General features: G+C 53.5%; 1 protein-coding gene across 6 annotated transcripts in view; it reads left to right on the forward strand.

Annotated features, from left to right (window-relative positions):
• The window catches only part of FSTL4 (follistatin like 4), a 558936-nt gene that overhangs the window by 436891 nt on the left and 105295 nt on the right, over positions 1-16750 (forward strand). For all 6 annotated transcript variants that reach the window (XM_041764231.1, XM_041764228.1, XM_041764229.1 and 3 more), the window contains one exon: positions 2450-2573. In XM_041764231.1, coding sequence (XP_041620165.1) covers positions 2450-2573 — 124 coding nt within the window. The remainder of the gene's footprint in view (positions 1-2449; positions 2574-16750) is intronic.

Genomic DNA, 16750 nt, shown 5'->3' on the forward strand with positions numbered 1-16750 from the left:
GCCTTCCTCCCCAAGCACGGCACACGTGTCCCTGACTCCAGCCCTGGGGGGTGGGGGGTGGGGTGCTGGAGCAGTTATCTTCTACAGCAGAAAGTGAAGAAGGAGGAATCCTGGGGCACCAGCCCCTGCCAGCTGCAGGGAGGGCCTGTAGGACGCTGATGACAGACAGGCTGGGTAGGCCACAAGGGCTTTCTGGCCAAGCTTCCTGAGCTCAAGCCCCCACTCCGGTATTTACTAGCTAGTGGGTGCTGGGAGCCAACCTCCCCTCACTGTGCCTCCACTTCTTGTCTGTGACCCTCACAGGGTCAGTGGGCCGGCTTAAGGAGCCAAGGCATGTGGGGTGTTCCACATGGTGCCCAGCACGTGGCATAGCCTCAGAGTCAATGCCACCATCATTATCTCTGTTATTATTTCCCCTTCAAACCTTACAGCCATCCTCTGCCGTAGGAAGTACTACCATTATCTGCACTTCACAGATACTTTTAGATGAGGAAACCCAAGCTCTGAGAAATGAGACACCTCTCCTGCATTGTGTTCACTGCCAAGCACCTGACAGTGCTCAGGCCAGACACAGGTGGGCTGATGTGTGTGCACCTGTTCTCCTCACAGCATAGGAGTCTCCCTGGGGCAGCATGGCTCCCACCAAAAGCCTCCACCCTGTCCTCTCAAGGTCTGTGAGGCCAGAAAGTACCCACAAAACCTGAGTACAGAGCAGTCACCTGGAGGCTTTGCCACACAAGGCCCTCTACTACAGCCAGCCCGGAGCCCGCTTAGCAGTGTGAGCTGGGAACCGCAGATCCTAAGGCACTTGCAGATCCTGCCCTGCTCATCCACACTGGGCAACACATGCCAGTCCCATCCCGAGCCTGCCTGCTGCCCACAGCCTCCCAGGCTCACACCACCCCAGCCCTCTCAGCTATCGTGCCACCAGCTGCAGGGGTTCTCGGCTCCTAGCTGTGGCTACGACCCCAAGGAGCAGACCCAGCCACCCACAGAGGACCCCAGCCACTCAGGGAAAAAGCCCAGGTCCCATCGGTTACAGTTACCTGAAAGAAGAACCATCTAGCAGTTCCCCATGCTAGAGGCTATGCAGGAACAGGCAGCTTTGGCTTGTCTCAGATAGAAGCACCTATGGGCTCCCGCCACCCCCAACCCTGCGTGGCTCCCAGGTGGCTGACAAGTAAACAGAACCTTCCTGGGCATGTCGCTCTAACCTGGCGGGGAAGTGCCCCGGGGCACCTGAAGCCGTTAACAAGCGTGGTAATTGAGCTATGATTTCCTCTTTGAAATTTAATGTATTTAAAGTCCATTTCATAAAACTGCCAAGCGGAGCCCAGCTAAAGTGGGTCTTTCCTTGACACTGAATCAAAGGCGTCAGGGAAAAACTTGTCGGTCCTCTGAAAAGTCAATCAATATCCAATGCAGAAATAGACAAGGGGAAATTTCCATCTTTGGAAGATTGATTTCCGGCGCTATGGTTCATCTCCTTTTTATTGAACACTTACTTGCTGGGTGAAGGGTCATTTTTTTTTAACGTTATCACATTAAATTGCCTTTAATATAGCAGGCCAAGCTGAGACTGTTAAATAAAGAGAAAATGTCTCCGGCCTCCCCTGCCCCGCCCCCCCAAAATAAAATGAAATCATTTCCTTTCTTCTGAGATTTCATCCTGAGTGCTTTCCTTGCACAGCTTGAGTTTCAGACACCCCGGCCTCTGGCTCCAGCTGAGACAGGGTGCCTGGAATTTCCACACTGGATCACCTTTTGGCCTGTGGCCCGTGGTGCTGGGGAGGCCACATGCAGAGAAAAGTTCCTAAGGACACATGCACAGCACCATGCCAGAATCCCAAGGGCAGCCAGAGGCCAGGGACTCAGGCCAAGTCATAGGATGGCAGCCGCCCCCTTTCTGGGGGGAAGGGTGCTGTGGCTCCGAGGTGCTGTCCTGAGATCTGGGAGGGATGGTTTTGGGGAGGCTCAAGGGAAGGCAGCCAGGCATCACTGATGCACCAGTGACCTCGCCGCCCTACACAACTGGGAGCCGTGAGCCCTTGATTCCCATGCTCTGGGAACTCAGCCGCTCTTTCTTTGCTGAGTTGATCTGATCAAGCCCCTCTCTTCTCTGTTTTCCCATCTGTGGCAGAAAAGGGTAGACCAGGATCTCCAAGTATCAGGCCTGAGACTGTCTGGGGGTCTGTCCACCTACCCCCACCACTGGGTGACCTTGGGAAACTCCTTGCCCTCTATGAGCCTTATCTCTAGAATGAGAGAGAGACAGGCAAGAAAAAAGCAGAGTGTGGGGTGCTCCCCATGGCTGTGGAGCTATCACAGGAGCCCTCACCCCCCTCTCAGGCGGCAACTGCAGCCACTCTTGACCTGAGCCATCTCCCAGCCAGACCCACAGCCCTGCGCTCACTCCCTGCTCTGACTTTATCCCTTTCCTCACCCACAGCACGTGCTGAAGGAGCAGGACCTGGAGGAGGACTTCCTGGGGTGCTCGCCCAGCGACCTCCTCCGATTTGATGACTACAACAATGACGGCTCCCTGGCCCTCCACGAGCTCTACACAGCCTTCCGTAAGTCAGCCCCAAGGCAGGGTCCATGTGCAATCAGCCTCTGGGCAGCAGGGCTCTGCAGTCACCCCTGAGTTGTTTCTTTTATACATGAAAGCAGTTTGCATTTGTTTTGCAACAAGCCTGAGCTTTAAGAAAAGGGCAAAAGGAGCATGGGTGGGAAGAGGGAGCACTTGCTCTGTTCCTTTTGGAGAAAGGCTCTCCTTGGTATGGTTAGAGGAGCCCAGGATAGTGAACTGTGTCTGGGAGAGTCTATGACTGCGCCTGGAAGGAGTGGCTCTTAGGGTTTTCTCCGGACTGCAGCCTGGCCACACTGGGGGCAAATCCTGCAGGAGGGTTCTGGAGGCTTGGCCAGGCAGGAGTAGGGAGCTTCAGCAGAGAGCTCACATAGTTCAGGAGTGAGCAGAGGGGATGCCACTGCCAGGCCCAAACGTGAGACAAGAGGGGGGACACTCTTGGGCCCAAAGAGAGGAAGCCCTGTTATGTCAAATAACACTCGGCCTCGGCTTAAAGCAGGTGATTGGTGTTCCTGCATGGGGCATCATTGGACGGGACCCGCAAGCTCACTGCTCCCCACAGCAGGCCCTGGAATGTAGGGAGTAAATGTGAAAGCCACAGGGTGCGGTGAGGATTCTGAACCACAGATCGCGGCATCCTCTCCCCCAACCCCAACCTCTACCAGGAGTTCTGCTTTTCAGAAAAGTATTCCTGCCCCGCATTGACATCCCTTTGGTGCTATTATTGCAAACATTCACCAGGCCTGGGAAGGAGGCCTCCTGACTCATTGGCAGGAAGGGCTCTTGTGGTAGGAGGCAGAGGTCCTCATATGACAGGAGGAGAGAAAGGAATGTGACTCTTCCCTGTGGGAAGTGTCCATGAGCTTGACATGGGATGGTGGTGGCAGGTGCCTTTCTGGTTCACAGCGTCCCTGTTGCCAAGGCTCAAAGTCTAACCCCAGTTACAGGGCTCTGCTTGATATCCTGTGACTAGCTAGGCTCCCCATCTTCCTCCTCCCTGCCTGCTCCTGACACTTGTATCGACGTATAGTATTTCATAATAAGGTGTAAATGACTGGTAGGCTTCACCTGCTGTGGGAGGTATTTGCATTGTGGATAATTTATGCCTTGAAATAAATCTCAAAGTTTTAGAATGTGTGGCAGTAACAGTTCCCTAGACCTAGCTCACGAGAACCAATTATTAGATTTTCAGGAATTTTATAGTTAAACAACTGATAGCTTTAAACCAGCCATGGTAGGAATATTTCCACTGCAGAAATGTATACCACACCAATGCTGCAAGGGGCAGGGATGTTTTTTCCTCTGGAGAGCCAGTCATTAGGCATTGATCTGCACATCCCTGGACAAGACCCTCCCTTCTGTCCTCACCACTGCCTCCTGCAGTATTCTCTCCACTTTCCCAAATGGAGACCCCCTGAGGACTCTAATCCCATAGAACGTGAACAAGAAAAGAGGAGATGTCAGGGCAGATGACAGGGAAAGCAGCTCTCCACGTCAGGAAAGCAGCGACCAGTGTCCTGAGGACAGCTCTAAGATATTCCCAGCGATGCTTTCTGGCTTCAGGCCTCTTTGCAAAAGATGCTAGGAAAGGAAAGGTCAGCACATTTTAGGAGCTAGGGGCCAAGGCTGGACTTCGAGGACTTGCAGGCTGCACCAGGCATCACTATTTAGATGTCTCATGATGACATCGCTAAGCAGAACATGGTACTGCTTAGCTCAATCCTGGTACCCGGCACCACAGAAGCCTCTGCTCCATGAGTTCTGTTCCTGGGGATCAATCCAGGCCAAACAGCAAACTGCTGGCTTTATCCTCGAGGAAATGGAGTGTCCTAGTTGCCCATGACGAAAGAGGACTCTCTGGCCTCCCTAATGAAGATCATTATAAACGTGAGCTACCCGTGGGAGAGGAGGAAAGTCATTGCTTCGCCTCTGGCCATGCAGAGTGAGGTGGTATCTGTTCCTTCCTTCCTGGATTATTATTTGAAAAGCTTTATAATCATCATTTTTTAAAGCAAATTGAATTCTGCCGTCGCCTTGGACTTGTTTTGAACCAGGCAGCCAAACCATTCATCACAACCCAACCCAAAAAAATAGATATGCAATAAAATGTAAACTCACAGCCATTAAGGAAGCCACAAAATGAGTTAACCCAGCCATAAAGGCCTGACATGTGGCCACTCAGAGCATGTGGCATCAATGGTTTTTCAAAGTCATAGGAACTCTATGCTGAATTCCCATAGCTCTGGGAATGGATTTATGGTTCAGTGAATGTTAAATAGGTAATTGAAATGAGACATATAGGTACAACTTATTACCCAGAAATCAATGGACATTAAGGAAACCTCACTAAAACTCAGAAAGTAATATCTCAAACATTTCGGCAGAACATTTTGGATTTAATTTTAAAACACCAGAGCTGCTGATGGGCTGGCAAAGGCTGAGACTTTGAAATTGGTTTTTTTTTTTTTTTTTTTTTTTTTGCTGATGTCCTTGGGTACCAAGCAGGACAGGGTCTTTGGGGTGACTCCTGGTAAGACTTGGCCACTCTATGGAAGGATGGGTTTGGAGGACTTTTCCCTGAGAAGTGGGTTGTATTAAGTTTTTGGTATTAGGGGAAGAGGGTCTCCTAAATCATGTCTTCTCATGCAGCTGGCTTAGCTCAGGCTGGACCAGTGTTTGCCATTGTCTGCAGCTGGCTGAGGGCATTGCCGGAAACCCCGGGTTGGTGGCTGTTGTACTCAGCTGAGTTGGTTTGTGGTGGGGCTGCATCCTCCTCCTGTCTCTGCAGAACAGATGACCCCTCTCCAGGCAGGGGTGCAGAGGACAGGTCCCTCAGCCATGGGAGTCACTTCTATCCAACTGTCACATGGAGCTAAGTCTCCCCATCACCTGCATCTCTGTATAGTGACAGGAGTGACATAGGAGGAGGGCTTCCATCTATCACCTAAACTTTCTCTCCAAGTGGCTTTTGGCATTCCGGATCTCAGAACTAAGGACACAGGGCCCTCTGAGTACATGTCCTCCACCCTCCTCTCCACCTGCACACACAGGGGCAGCAGAACCACTGCTCCTTGCTGGGAGGCAGAGGCCCAGGCTCCAGGGTCCTTGGCCAGCAAGATGCGCACCGGCCCTGTCCATTCATCACAATAAATTAATCTAAAAGTTGCTCGTTTAAAAAGCTTTTCAATAATGCATGTTTTTGCACTTTTCTGAATGTTTGGGTTGGGATCATGGGGAAAACGTGTTTCCTGAAAGAGGATTTTTCTCTCACTTTAAATTCATTAGAAGTTTCTTCTGCTTTTTAGAAAGATACTTGTCCTTTTAATTAATCCTGTGAGAGCGATGTGTTGGACGGGAAGGAAGGGTTTGTGCAGCGAGCAGTGTGGGATGAAGGGCTTCACGCGTTCATGTTCTGAGACCACGGATGCGTCATGTCCAGGAGGAGAACCTGCGGCCAGAGAGCCGTGGGGAGCCGCCTGTGTGGGAGCAGGACACCCTCCCTCGGCTCCAGGCACACAGGCAGGAAACGGTGATTTCATCTGATTACGGCAATATGTCTGTATCCAGGGCAACTCTGTGAAACAGATGGAACGGTCACCTGGCAAATTTATAGCTGTGTTTCTGCCATCACTGCTGCAAAATGGAAGGAAGGCGCACCTAACCTTCCATGTCTTTATCCTCTGGAATGAGGAATGCCCGCCACAGGCCAGACACCATGCCGGACCCACTATCTCAGGCGGCCCCCAAGCACCCCTCCCCCGCCTTTGCCCCACACCCCTCACCCCCGAGCTGAGACAGCACTAAACCTAAACAGCATCCAGCCTATCCGGCTCCTTATCTGTATAAGATGAGTTCAGACTCAGTTCAGATGGCGAGGATGCTGCTTTATCCTCTTCCGTTTGGTTCCTGAGTTCTTGTGAGTAGCAAAATGTATAGAGCATGGAGTCTATCAAAAACTTTATGCCTTCCATTCTTGAGTTTGGAGAGCAACTGATCCCTGTGCTCCGGTCCCAGTGCTGGTGGAGGCCCAGACCATTGCTGTCATGACACCTTTTTTTTTTTTTTAAGATTTTGTTTATTTATTTGGGGGAGAGAGAGAGAGCATAAGAGAGCATGAGCGGGGGGAGGGGGCAACGGCAGAGAAAGAAGCAGACTCCTGCTGAGCAGGGAGCCCAACAAGGGGCTCGATCCCAAGACCCTGGGACCATGACCTGAGCTGAAGGCAGATACTTTACCAAATGAGCCACCCAGACGCCCCAGCTATCATGACACCCTTAACCCCCAAGGGAGAAACTGGTTTCCTCACAGAAGACTTGCAAATCACGTGTTCAAAAATCTGATTCACTGTCTTTGGTCCCTCATTTACTTGGGGTATAAAACAGTTAAATTGGAGCAGCCAAAGGAGGAATTGAAAATTAGGACACAGGCAGTACTGGGAGTCTCCCCGCCACTCCAAGGGCAGAGGGGATGGTGCTTTCTCTTCATCTCAGGTGCAGAGAGAGGGCTTCCAAAGAGGATTCCATATGAGCTCGCTATGTGCACCTGAAGCTGAAGTCAGGGTACCATCTGAATCATTCTGCTTATTACTAGGACTTTAGTTGATAGTGGACTCTTGATATCGAGTCCTGTAAAACAACACCTAACATTAATCATGCATCAGCACTAAGTATTATGACCCAATTTTACAGATGAATAGATAGGAATTCAGAACATTTAAGTAGCTAACCCACAGTCACACAGCCAGCAGGTAGCAGGACCATGCTCAAACCCAAATGCCTAATTCCAGAGACTTCTCATGCATTTAAACACACTTGACAACTCATCAGCATTCTCTAGTAAGGAGAATCTCGCTGTCCCTACAATGGGTTTTCCTAAATTTCAAGTCCCAGCTCAGTGGTCTCCCCCTCTAGGAAGTCATCCTTGATTTCTCTTCCTTCCACAGAGCCCCACACATCTTCTTCTGCGTGGTCACATCCTCAGGTTCACCTCTACACGATAACAAGGCTGTGACCTGATGGTTAAGTATCAAACCTGGTCCAGATCCTCCTTCTGCCACTTACTAGCTATGTGACCTTGGATAGTTCTTTACCAGCACTAAAGCTGAACTTCAAATTCCTCATCTGTAAAGTGGCATAAAAACTACAATAGAAGCATACTCAGGATTAAATTAGATAATAACGTAAGACAATTGGAGTGATACCTTGCATATGGTAAGTGCTAAGTGATCATGAACAGGGGAGGTCAGTGACAGACATGAAGATTTTTGCATGTGTTCCCACAGCCCCCAGATCTCAGCCCAGCACCCTGTGCCCTGTCATTGTTATCCTGCCCCTAATTAGTGCAGATGCTCCATGATCCCAAAGGCTGTTTGCTTACTGTGTGCTCATGCCTAGAGTGGGGTCTGGCACCCAGGAGACCCTTGGCACATGTGCATTCAGTGAGGGGATGAAGTATGAGGAGAAATACATGTGGCAAGCAGAGAGGTCCAAACACAGTGTGACTGTCCCCCAGAGGTCCCAGAGGGTCTTTGCCCATCTCCAGGGGGAGCAGAGGAAGCACCTTGTTGGAGTCCCACAGGCAGGACCCCTGGTGGGGGAGCACCAGCCAAGTTGTAGCAGACCAGCAAGGGTACCCTGGTGGCTTCCTTAGCAGCCCAGACAACCCTGATCACCTGGGTGAGTGACTGGGGTTCGAGGTAAGCCCCGATGCCCACATTGGCCTAATGCTTCCTTAATGAAGATAAAAGCTCCTTGCCGCATAAAGCTCACATCCTGCTCCCAGGGCCACTAATTGGCCATTCAGCCCTCCTCAGGATAAGTGTTCTGTTAGGCTGTTAGGCCACCTGCCCGCTGCTTAATTGCCTCTACCTCTGACAACTGTGTGTGGAGATAAGGGCTCCTGCTCTGTGCCGCAGCTCAGCTCCGCAGTGGCCCCCAGCCTAGCCCCAGCCCCGCCCCACCCCTGGCTGTGAAAGGACCAGGCACAGGCCCTCGGGCTCCTGCCATCCCACCAGGAGGCTGGCTTTGCCATCTCTGTGCAAATCTGTGCACCTTAGGAAAATTCCTTAGCATTGAATATGGGATTGTACTTCCTCTGAGTGGAGCTTCCAGAACCTGAAACACACCCACCCAGCACAATCGCTGCTGGGCCCCCAGGGCCCCCTTCCTCCCACCTGAGGCCACATCACAATGGCAAAGGCGACACCCACAGAGGAGGACACAGGATGCCCTCTGGAAAACTGGAGAGCCTGGCTCCTTGAGGGCCCCCTCCAAAGCTGGGCCCTGGCAGGGTAGGAGGGCAGGCCTCTTGACCAAAACCACTGAGCACAGAGAGCCCCACTCCCTGATCGGGTTAGTGCCAGAGCAGAGCAGGCCAGCTGACCAGTACAGTTCAGAGGCACCAGGCCAGGGAAGCAAGACCACGCATGAGGACAGGTTCAGAACCAGAGGCTGAGAGTGGTAGGAAGGGAGAAGATCAGGAAAGAGGCCCAGAGCAGCTCTCTGGCAGGGGCCAGAGTTGTGAGCCCAGCTGGCAGGCCCTGCCCACCAGGAGCTTACAGACAGACAACCACGATGGCAGACAGACAACCACGGAAACAAAGTGGGAGCTGGGGCAGAGAATAACTGGGTGCAGGGCTTGCTGGGAGGACCTGCTTTCCAGTGAGAGGTTAGGAAGGGACATGGGAGCTGAGGCCCGACTGCCACGTTGGAGATAACCAGGCAGAGGATGAAGAGAGAGGTGGCCGGACAGGTGGGTAACGCGTGTAGCCCTGAAGGGGCACTGGGCCGGGGGTGCCAGAGGAGGCTGTCGGGGCCGATGGCTGCCGGGGTGGCACTGGGAGGGAGAGGCTGGGGCAGGAGCAAGCCCACCTCGCTTGGATCCGCACCGGCCTCTCCCAGCCCTCAACCAGCCTTCCAGGGGTCTGCAGATGTACAGGCCCAGGCAAGTCCCCGGGCTGGGCCCTGGGTGTCCAGCTGGAGGGCTGCACTTAGCCTCAGGAGCTGCTCTCACCACTAGAGGCTTCCAGTCTCCACTGATGATGGACAGGAAAGCAAGCAAGGCTGCTGTGTGTGGCGCCTCCCCAGTGCCCGAGCTCTGTCCTTCCAGGCTGCTCTCCTCTGCTGAGGGCACAAACGCAGTTGAGGGCGTGCTCACACCTCTCTGCCCCAGCTGTGCCAGAAAAGCCATTGGCGGCCCCTGGAGTGGGGGTGATGTTCGGTGAGCATCACTGGGGAGGTGGGCTGCCGAACAGGGATCCCCGTGCATACACCAGGGCTCTGGGGTGGGGCCATCCCGCCCCTCATCACACTCTAGAAGGGTCAGTTCTGAGCCAGCACTGCTGTGTACTGGCGCCAGTTCCTGCCTCTTGCCCATCTCCATCCTCACTGGTTTGCTCCTTACAGCTGCATTATCAGCCTGCAGTTTCCAGCATTGTCTAGAGCTGAGTCTTCAAGCACTTTCCATTTTTAAAGATCCCAGCTGGAAGCTGTCAATGGCCTCAGTGCAGAGCAATTGAATAGTAGAAAATGAACTAATTACAGGTTGTTATTGAAAATCTATTATACACAAATTGCAAAGAAAACTCATTAAAATATGATGCTTTGGTGATTTTTTTTTTTTAAACCCTCTGCTTGGAGGGAGAGGCAGGGGCACGATAGCTGTATACCTTGTTCCTGGGTTTTCCCCTGGTAAGAATTCCCAGCAGGTCTGCAGGTCAGGCTCTGATCTCCTGTCACACAGCCCAGCCTGACATCAAGCGCTCCAGAGAAACTTGAGATGTTGCATGGTATGGAGAGCTCTCTGAATGTTAGCAAATACTCAGAAATGGCTGCAGAGGAAACAAAGAATTTCATTACAAAGATATAAAATGAGAACAATTTAAATGTCAGCTTCTTACCAGGATAGCACCATATTGTCCTCATAAATCTCAATGTTTCTGCAAAGCTTTTGTGAGGACTTCAAAGGACTTCAACGTGCAATTAAGCACTGAAGGTCACATCACGGATTTCCAAGCTTGCTCCCTGGCACTGAGTGCTGAGGAACCTTGGGATGTGAATGGCAGAGCAGCCCAGAGCCCAGATCTCAAAAGGACCCCTTGAGGCCGAGGCCACTTCCCCCGGCTCCAGGCAAGAGCCCAGAGGGCAAGGCTGAACTTGACAGGCCCGCTGCCTTCCGGGCCTGTCAGTCCCACTGGAGTCTGAGTGTGGGGGTGGCCTGGGTGGCAGGTGTTACCTCACTAGCACTGGGGGGCCCTGAGTGTTCCGAGGTGGCTCACTGGTCCTTGCCTTTTCGTGACTGTGCCTCGGCAACCCTCCAGCCCCAAAGACTGAGGGCGCCTTGCCCTGGCCCAGGGCCCAGCCCCCGTCAGGCTCTCCCCCCAGGCTGAGGGCAGGGAAGATGGTAGACAGTTGAAATATGGGCAGAGGTCAGAGCACCAAGAGTGGCTCCGTGAAGATTGCAGCAGACGGGTCAGGGCAGCCACAAACCCAGGAGGCAGAAAAGAGGGAAGGAGACACAAAGGAGGCTGCCTCTGAGGGGCAAGGTTGTTGTTGCCTGGGGCATTTTGTTCCAGTGGGCGGGAGGGGGGCAGAGAGGGAGAAGCTTGGAGCTTTCCGTAAGGTAGATGTTCAGCCTGGTGTATAGTAGGTGCTTATTAAGGGCCGTGATGGATGTTTTTTACTGGTAACAAAGAGAAAAGGTAGAGCGGTTGTAACAGTTGAGAATGAAGAACAGCAAGCCGTGGATTCCCTTCAGTGGTGGAGGTCGTCTTATTACCCACCCTCGGTTAGCTCCACAGAGGTATTGGGTTTGCTGGATCGCTAGGTTGGCAGAAAGGCGCCACATAATCTGCAGTCACCCCCTCGGCCTGGACACCCCCACCCCGTGCTCCATTCCACTCACGCTCTCCTGGTGGAACTTGTTTCTGCCCAAGAGCTAGCTTCCCCCCCCCCCCCCCCCCGAGAGTTAAAAGCCGCCCTTAGATCCCCTTATGACACTGGCATCTGACAAGCCTGCCCCCCAGTGCTCCCAGGCTGGACTCTGTTAAGGAGGCCCAAGGCCAACAGGAGGACTGAGATTTAAGCACTCGCTGCAGTGATTTGGGAAGGCGGGAGGTGCTGCCCACTGACGAGGAGCATAGGTTCCGATTCTGGGTAGGAGGCAAGCCTCCTGACAACCATCTGCTCAAAGCCCTGAGTTCCATGTCAGCTCCCCAGGATTTGGTAGATCGCTGGGGGCCTCAGACGTTGGCCTCTGCCTGGGACAGCTCCTGCCGTCCTCAGACCCGAGGGCGCCAGGTTGATAGTGGGACAAGCAAACAGGCCAAACTAGTTTGTTGAACAAGGGCTGGACTCAGCAGAGGCACGTGAAGGAAAATCAGTTTTGTTCTCTCTGTGAAAGACTTTCCAACGAACCCGGGGGCTGAGGGGGAGGCTGAGCTGAGGACCTCCAGCAGGGGTCGCCCCTACACAGTGGCCCACCGTCACTCTCTAAAACATGGGGCTCCTTGGCAGTGGTTTCCCATGTCGGGCCTCGGCCTGGATGCCAGCACCCCCAGCACCATCCCATTCCTTGTCCCGCTGCATGCGTGTTCGTGACCTGCCCAGGGAACGTGGGAAGGAGCCTGGTGTGGGAGCCACCCCAGGCAGCCGGTAAGCTGAGCCCTTGGAGAACCATTCCCCTCCAGATGGCACGGGCCATCTTCAGACAGGTGCTTCAGGCATAGCAACTGTTTGTACACTTGTCGGGATTGCAAATCACATCCAGGTGGGAGTGGAAATTGGGCCCAGAGGACTCTGTCCTCTCCACAGGTGGCAGAGGGGGATGTATAGGCTGGTGGGTGGCTCTTTCGAGTAGCCACTCTGGGCTCCCCTGTCTTCCCAAAGCTCTCAAGCCCTGCAGGCAGAGCCACTCCTGACCTGAGTGCTGGCCACATGCCAGATGCTGTACCAGGCACCTGCCAGGTCTCCTTCCTCACCCCCCAAGTCCTGCAGGTAAGGAAACTGAGGCCCAGGGAAACTGAGTCCTGTTGACTCTAGGGCCCTGGCTACATGTCCTGCTCTAACCAGGACCCTCCATTTCTTCCCCTAGAGAGACCCGGTTCCAGAGAGTCTGCTGTGGTCTGTGACCGAGGGTAGGGCCTGGTGTGGAATCAGTGAGGCTGAACCCTGTCTGATGGCCTTCCCCTTGTGCAGCTGCCAAGGGCCCAGCCCAGCACCTGCATTCTCTGTCTGGTTCCCCACGTCCGAGTTCATGTGCTGCAGGTGTCTCAGACAGTTCCCTACATCCCTTTCAGACAACCATAAAGACAGTGCGTCAGGACCAGCAAGCTCCAGCTCTACCGAGAGACAGAAACCCCAAGGAGCCCCCCATCACATAGAACGGGCATCCACCAGCTTCCCGAGTGATCAAGTCCCCCATGGAGAGATGTTTTCTTTCCTCTTCAACACAAACCCCATCAAACACCCATCCCTTGCCAGCTGTCACAAATAAATGCACTTGCAGAGACTCCTCTATTCAGCCCCATCTAGCCCCTGCATTGGTCCCAACTTCCGAAGTCCACCTCCGTGCAGCAGCGCCGAGAGGTGTGCCGGCACCTGACAGCAGGCTCAAAGTCAGGGAGAGGACAGGTAGGAAGCAGGAGTCACGGGGCGCCTTCATGAGTGCTCAGAGCACCCCTCAATCGGGGAACCTCGCTGACGTGCCACCACTAACAGCTGACAGCCAGGGAGCCCTGGCAGGAGGCACCCTCCATGCACCAGCCATATCGGGCCACTGGGGGGGGGGGGGGTCGCTGTCACTCAGCGCACAGGGCACAGGGCACGGTGGGGGATGGAACAGCCTGTGGAGGCCACCTGCAGCCAGCTCAGACATGACAAATGGCAGTGAGTTGAGAGCTGGACCCAAATGAACCAGAGGTCAAACAAGACCAAGTTCCCAAGCTGACCCCTAACACCTGGAGTTGCTAACCCAGTGGACCAGTGTCACTTAGACTCTGCAGACAGTGGTCGTCATGTCTCCTGGGCCACGACCCCGCCTGGAGGGAATGTGGTGCATGCGAGATGTGGGCTGGATCAAGCCTCCTGCAGTGTTGTGACAGTGCCTGTGGCTGTCCAGGGACCCTGGAGGACTTGCGGGTGTGGTGTGTGTACAGAATCAGTGTCCCACAGGACGGTGAGCATTGGTGCCAGCACTTCCTGATGGAGCTCCGATGAAAGAAATAGGAATGTTCCACAGCAAGGAGGTTGGCTGTAAGGGAAGTAGCGGCTGGGAAAGAGAGCCGCAGGGTTCCCACCTGAAAGGAGCCTTGGAGGCACCCAGTATGCCCTAACCTAACTGCACAGGTCTGCCCTATAGACGTTCTGAGACTGCCCTACACGGTTCAGAGTTCTGTTCACGTTTCCTGGGGCCTTAACCTCCCAGCCCCACCAGGGGGAGGAAGAGCCCCTTCCTCCCCTGGCTGCCAGTCAAGGATGTGCATACACCATGTTCCCAGCCAGGAGGGCCCAGGAGGGAACCACAAGGGGAGACTGTCCAGGTGCTGGAGCTGTGGCCTTCAGGGTGGCAGCAGCTTCTGCTGGATGGAGAGGTGGTGATCAGCGGCACCTCGTTGGAAGGCCATGTCAGTGTGCTTCCTGCATGTTCTGAGTTCACAATGAAGGTGTGGGCTGAGCAGGACTCCCAGGCCCCCAGAGTCAGCTCTCCATCATTCACAGGCTGCCTGTCCACTTTGAATTACTCATGCCCAGACTCCCAGTAGCCTCCCAGCCTCCCTGCCTCCCCATCTGCCAGGCACCTCCTGGTTGGAGTTCAAAAGCAGCCCTTGAGAAGGGGAAGCAGAACTCACAGCAGCTGGATGTGCTGCTGATGAATGGCTGTGGGCAGTGGTGGTTTTGGAGAGGTGAAGGGACCCAGGGTTAAATGGATATGGGATGGGGGGGGCGGTCATCTAACAATGTGAGCCCTGCCTAAGCCTCCGCACGCATGTGCCCATTTCCCTTTGAAGTAAGGAGAGGGCATTGATCTTGGCTTTGGGGTGAGGGCACAGACCCAGATCCAGCCCATGATCCCTGGCCTCCAGAAGGCGGGCCCCAGCCCCTCTGTGGGCAGCCGTGGCTAGGCAGCTGGGCACATGAAATATTCACAAGCCCAGAGGCTGGGTGGCTCAACTTGGAAAGGCCTGTGTTGGATTAAACTGGCTGCACCAAGCCCAGCCCTTTGAAGAACAGAGACGCTGTAATGTCTGTAAATGGACCGTCTACCAGGTCACCCAGGGGGCAGGAGGTGGCCTTCATCACAGGAGGACAGTGTGGTCTTTACAATAGCATAGCCACAGGGCCTCAGCCAGGCGTCAGGCCCACCAAATATATAGGGATGGCCTCCTGGACGCCAGGCCCTGCCCCTAACACTCAGACAGGGATGCTCAGAGGCATGGACATGCCCAGGGTGGGTGGCCAGGAGGCAGCTGCCCCTGCAGTCTCTATAGAGGCCAGCAACATTCCAAAGCAAGCCAAGACACCCCAGCAGCTATCAGATGTGTCAGCACCAGATCTTAGTTTACTGGAGGAAGCTTTCAGATGTGGCAACCATGGTGTTTGAAGTCACAAAAGCAACAGGTTAGGAAGCTCTCAGGAAGTATAAGTTTAAGGAAATACCTCAGATTGAAGCAACAGATAAATGTTTGCTCTCACGTATTCATTCCTGCCCGGTGCCCACTCCAGGCATCTTCTGGGCCGGGCCCTGGGAGGACAGCGGTGACCATGGCAGGCCTGGCCCTGTTACCTTGTCTCTAAGCTGCTTACTGAGGAAACAGCTCAGGCCTCACAACAGGGAGGCCCTCCCATGACGTGTGGGCAGGATACCCACCACGTGCTGCAGAGGCACCAGGGCTCAGAAGCAGAGCCTTACAGGGCCCATGATGTGTGGTAGAGCTTGCTTCCAAAGCCATATAATTAATCTTGGGTAATAACAGCATTAATAGCCAATGCTAACTAAGTGCTCACCGTGTGCCGTAGTACTGCTCTAAGTGAGTTCATTAATCCTTACAACCGTCTATGAGGGACGAACGATCATTAGTCCCTTTCTGCAAAAAAGGCTCAAAGGCACCAAGCACCTGAGTAACTTGCCTGCATCTCTAAGCTGCAGACCTACAGGCCAGGATCTGGACCTGAGAATTGGACTTCAGAGCTCCAGCTAAGCTATATGGCCACTCATGTCACTCTTGACACTTGACCCCAGTACATATTCCAGCAGGACCTGGTGGCACCTCAAATGAGGCAAATGTTGGTCTTAGTGGTTACAGAGGGGGAGTGTATCCAGAAAAGGGGGACACTGCTGGGCCCCCCCACCGCACCCCCACTCCCCAGCCTCCTAGCCCACAAAGACCAGCCCATGAGAAGCACTCTTGCTTCTAGAGTCTGTGAAGGACTGCTGTGGGGCTCCAGGAGCCCTAGTCCCAGTGCAATCGGGAGTAATTTGGCAAATATTTTCTGAGGCTCCATGTGTCCAGTCCCAGAGCTTCTGTGGATCTGAGTGGACAAAGGAGCTGCAGCCAGTCAGGCACACAGGAGTCACACATACCGGGCAGGCAGCAAGAGGCTGTGGTCAGTGGCTCTGCTGTGACACTGCTATTCCTAATAACGTTTATTGAGTGTTGACCCAATTATCAGTATCTAGTTACAGTGTTCCTAATGAAAAGAATACTATTCATCCCCCTTTTAGACCTGGGAAAGCTGAGGCACAAAAGGATTAAATCACCCAATGGGGAGCCAGTAGGCTGGGGATTCAAAACCAGGCACTCTGGCCACAGCCCCTCCCCACAACCAGCACATCTCTGACAAAGTCACATGCAACTGAGTCTAAGCTTTAAGTTGAGGACAGATCTGAGCACCCAACGCCACTCCTGGAACCCTGAGGCTCCCCTGCTCCATCTTTGTGCCCGATTTAATCACAAAAACTGAGTTTTCTCTCTTTGCTCAGGGGACTGATTCCTCCTCTGTCTGGCAGAGATGTTAAAAAAATCAATTAATACGTTTTGCAAAGTGCTTTTGAGATCTGGCATGTGGAACAGGACACATTCGTGCAAAACAGTTTTTTTGGTGATGCTATTTGGCATGAAAACTTGTACTCTTGTCTCCTGTATAGAGCCTTTTCTTTTCCAAAATA

Source organism: Vulpes lagopus, chromosome 7 (assembly GCF_018345385.1).
Source record: "Vulpes lagopus strain Blue_001 chromosome 7, ASM1834538v1, whole genome shotgun sequence".
Lineage (NCBI taxonomy): Eukaryota > Metazoa > Chordata > Mammalia > Carnivora > Canidae > Vulpes > Vulpes lagopus.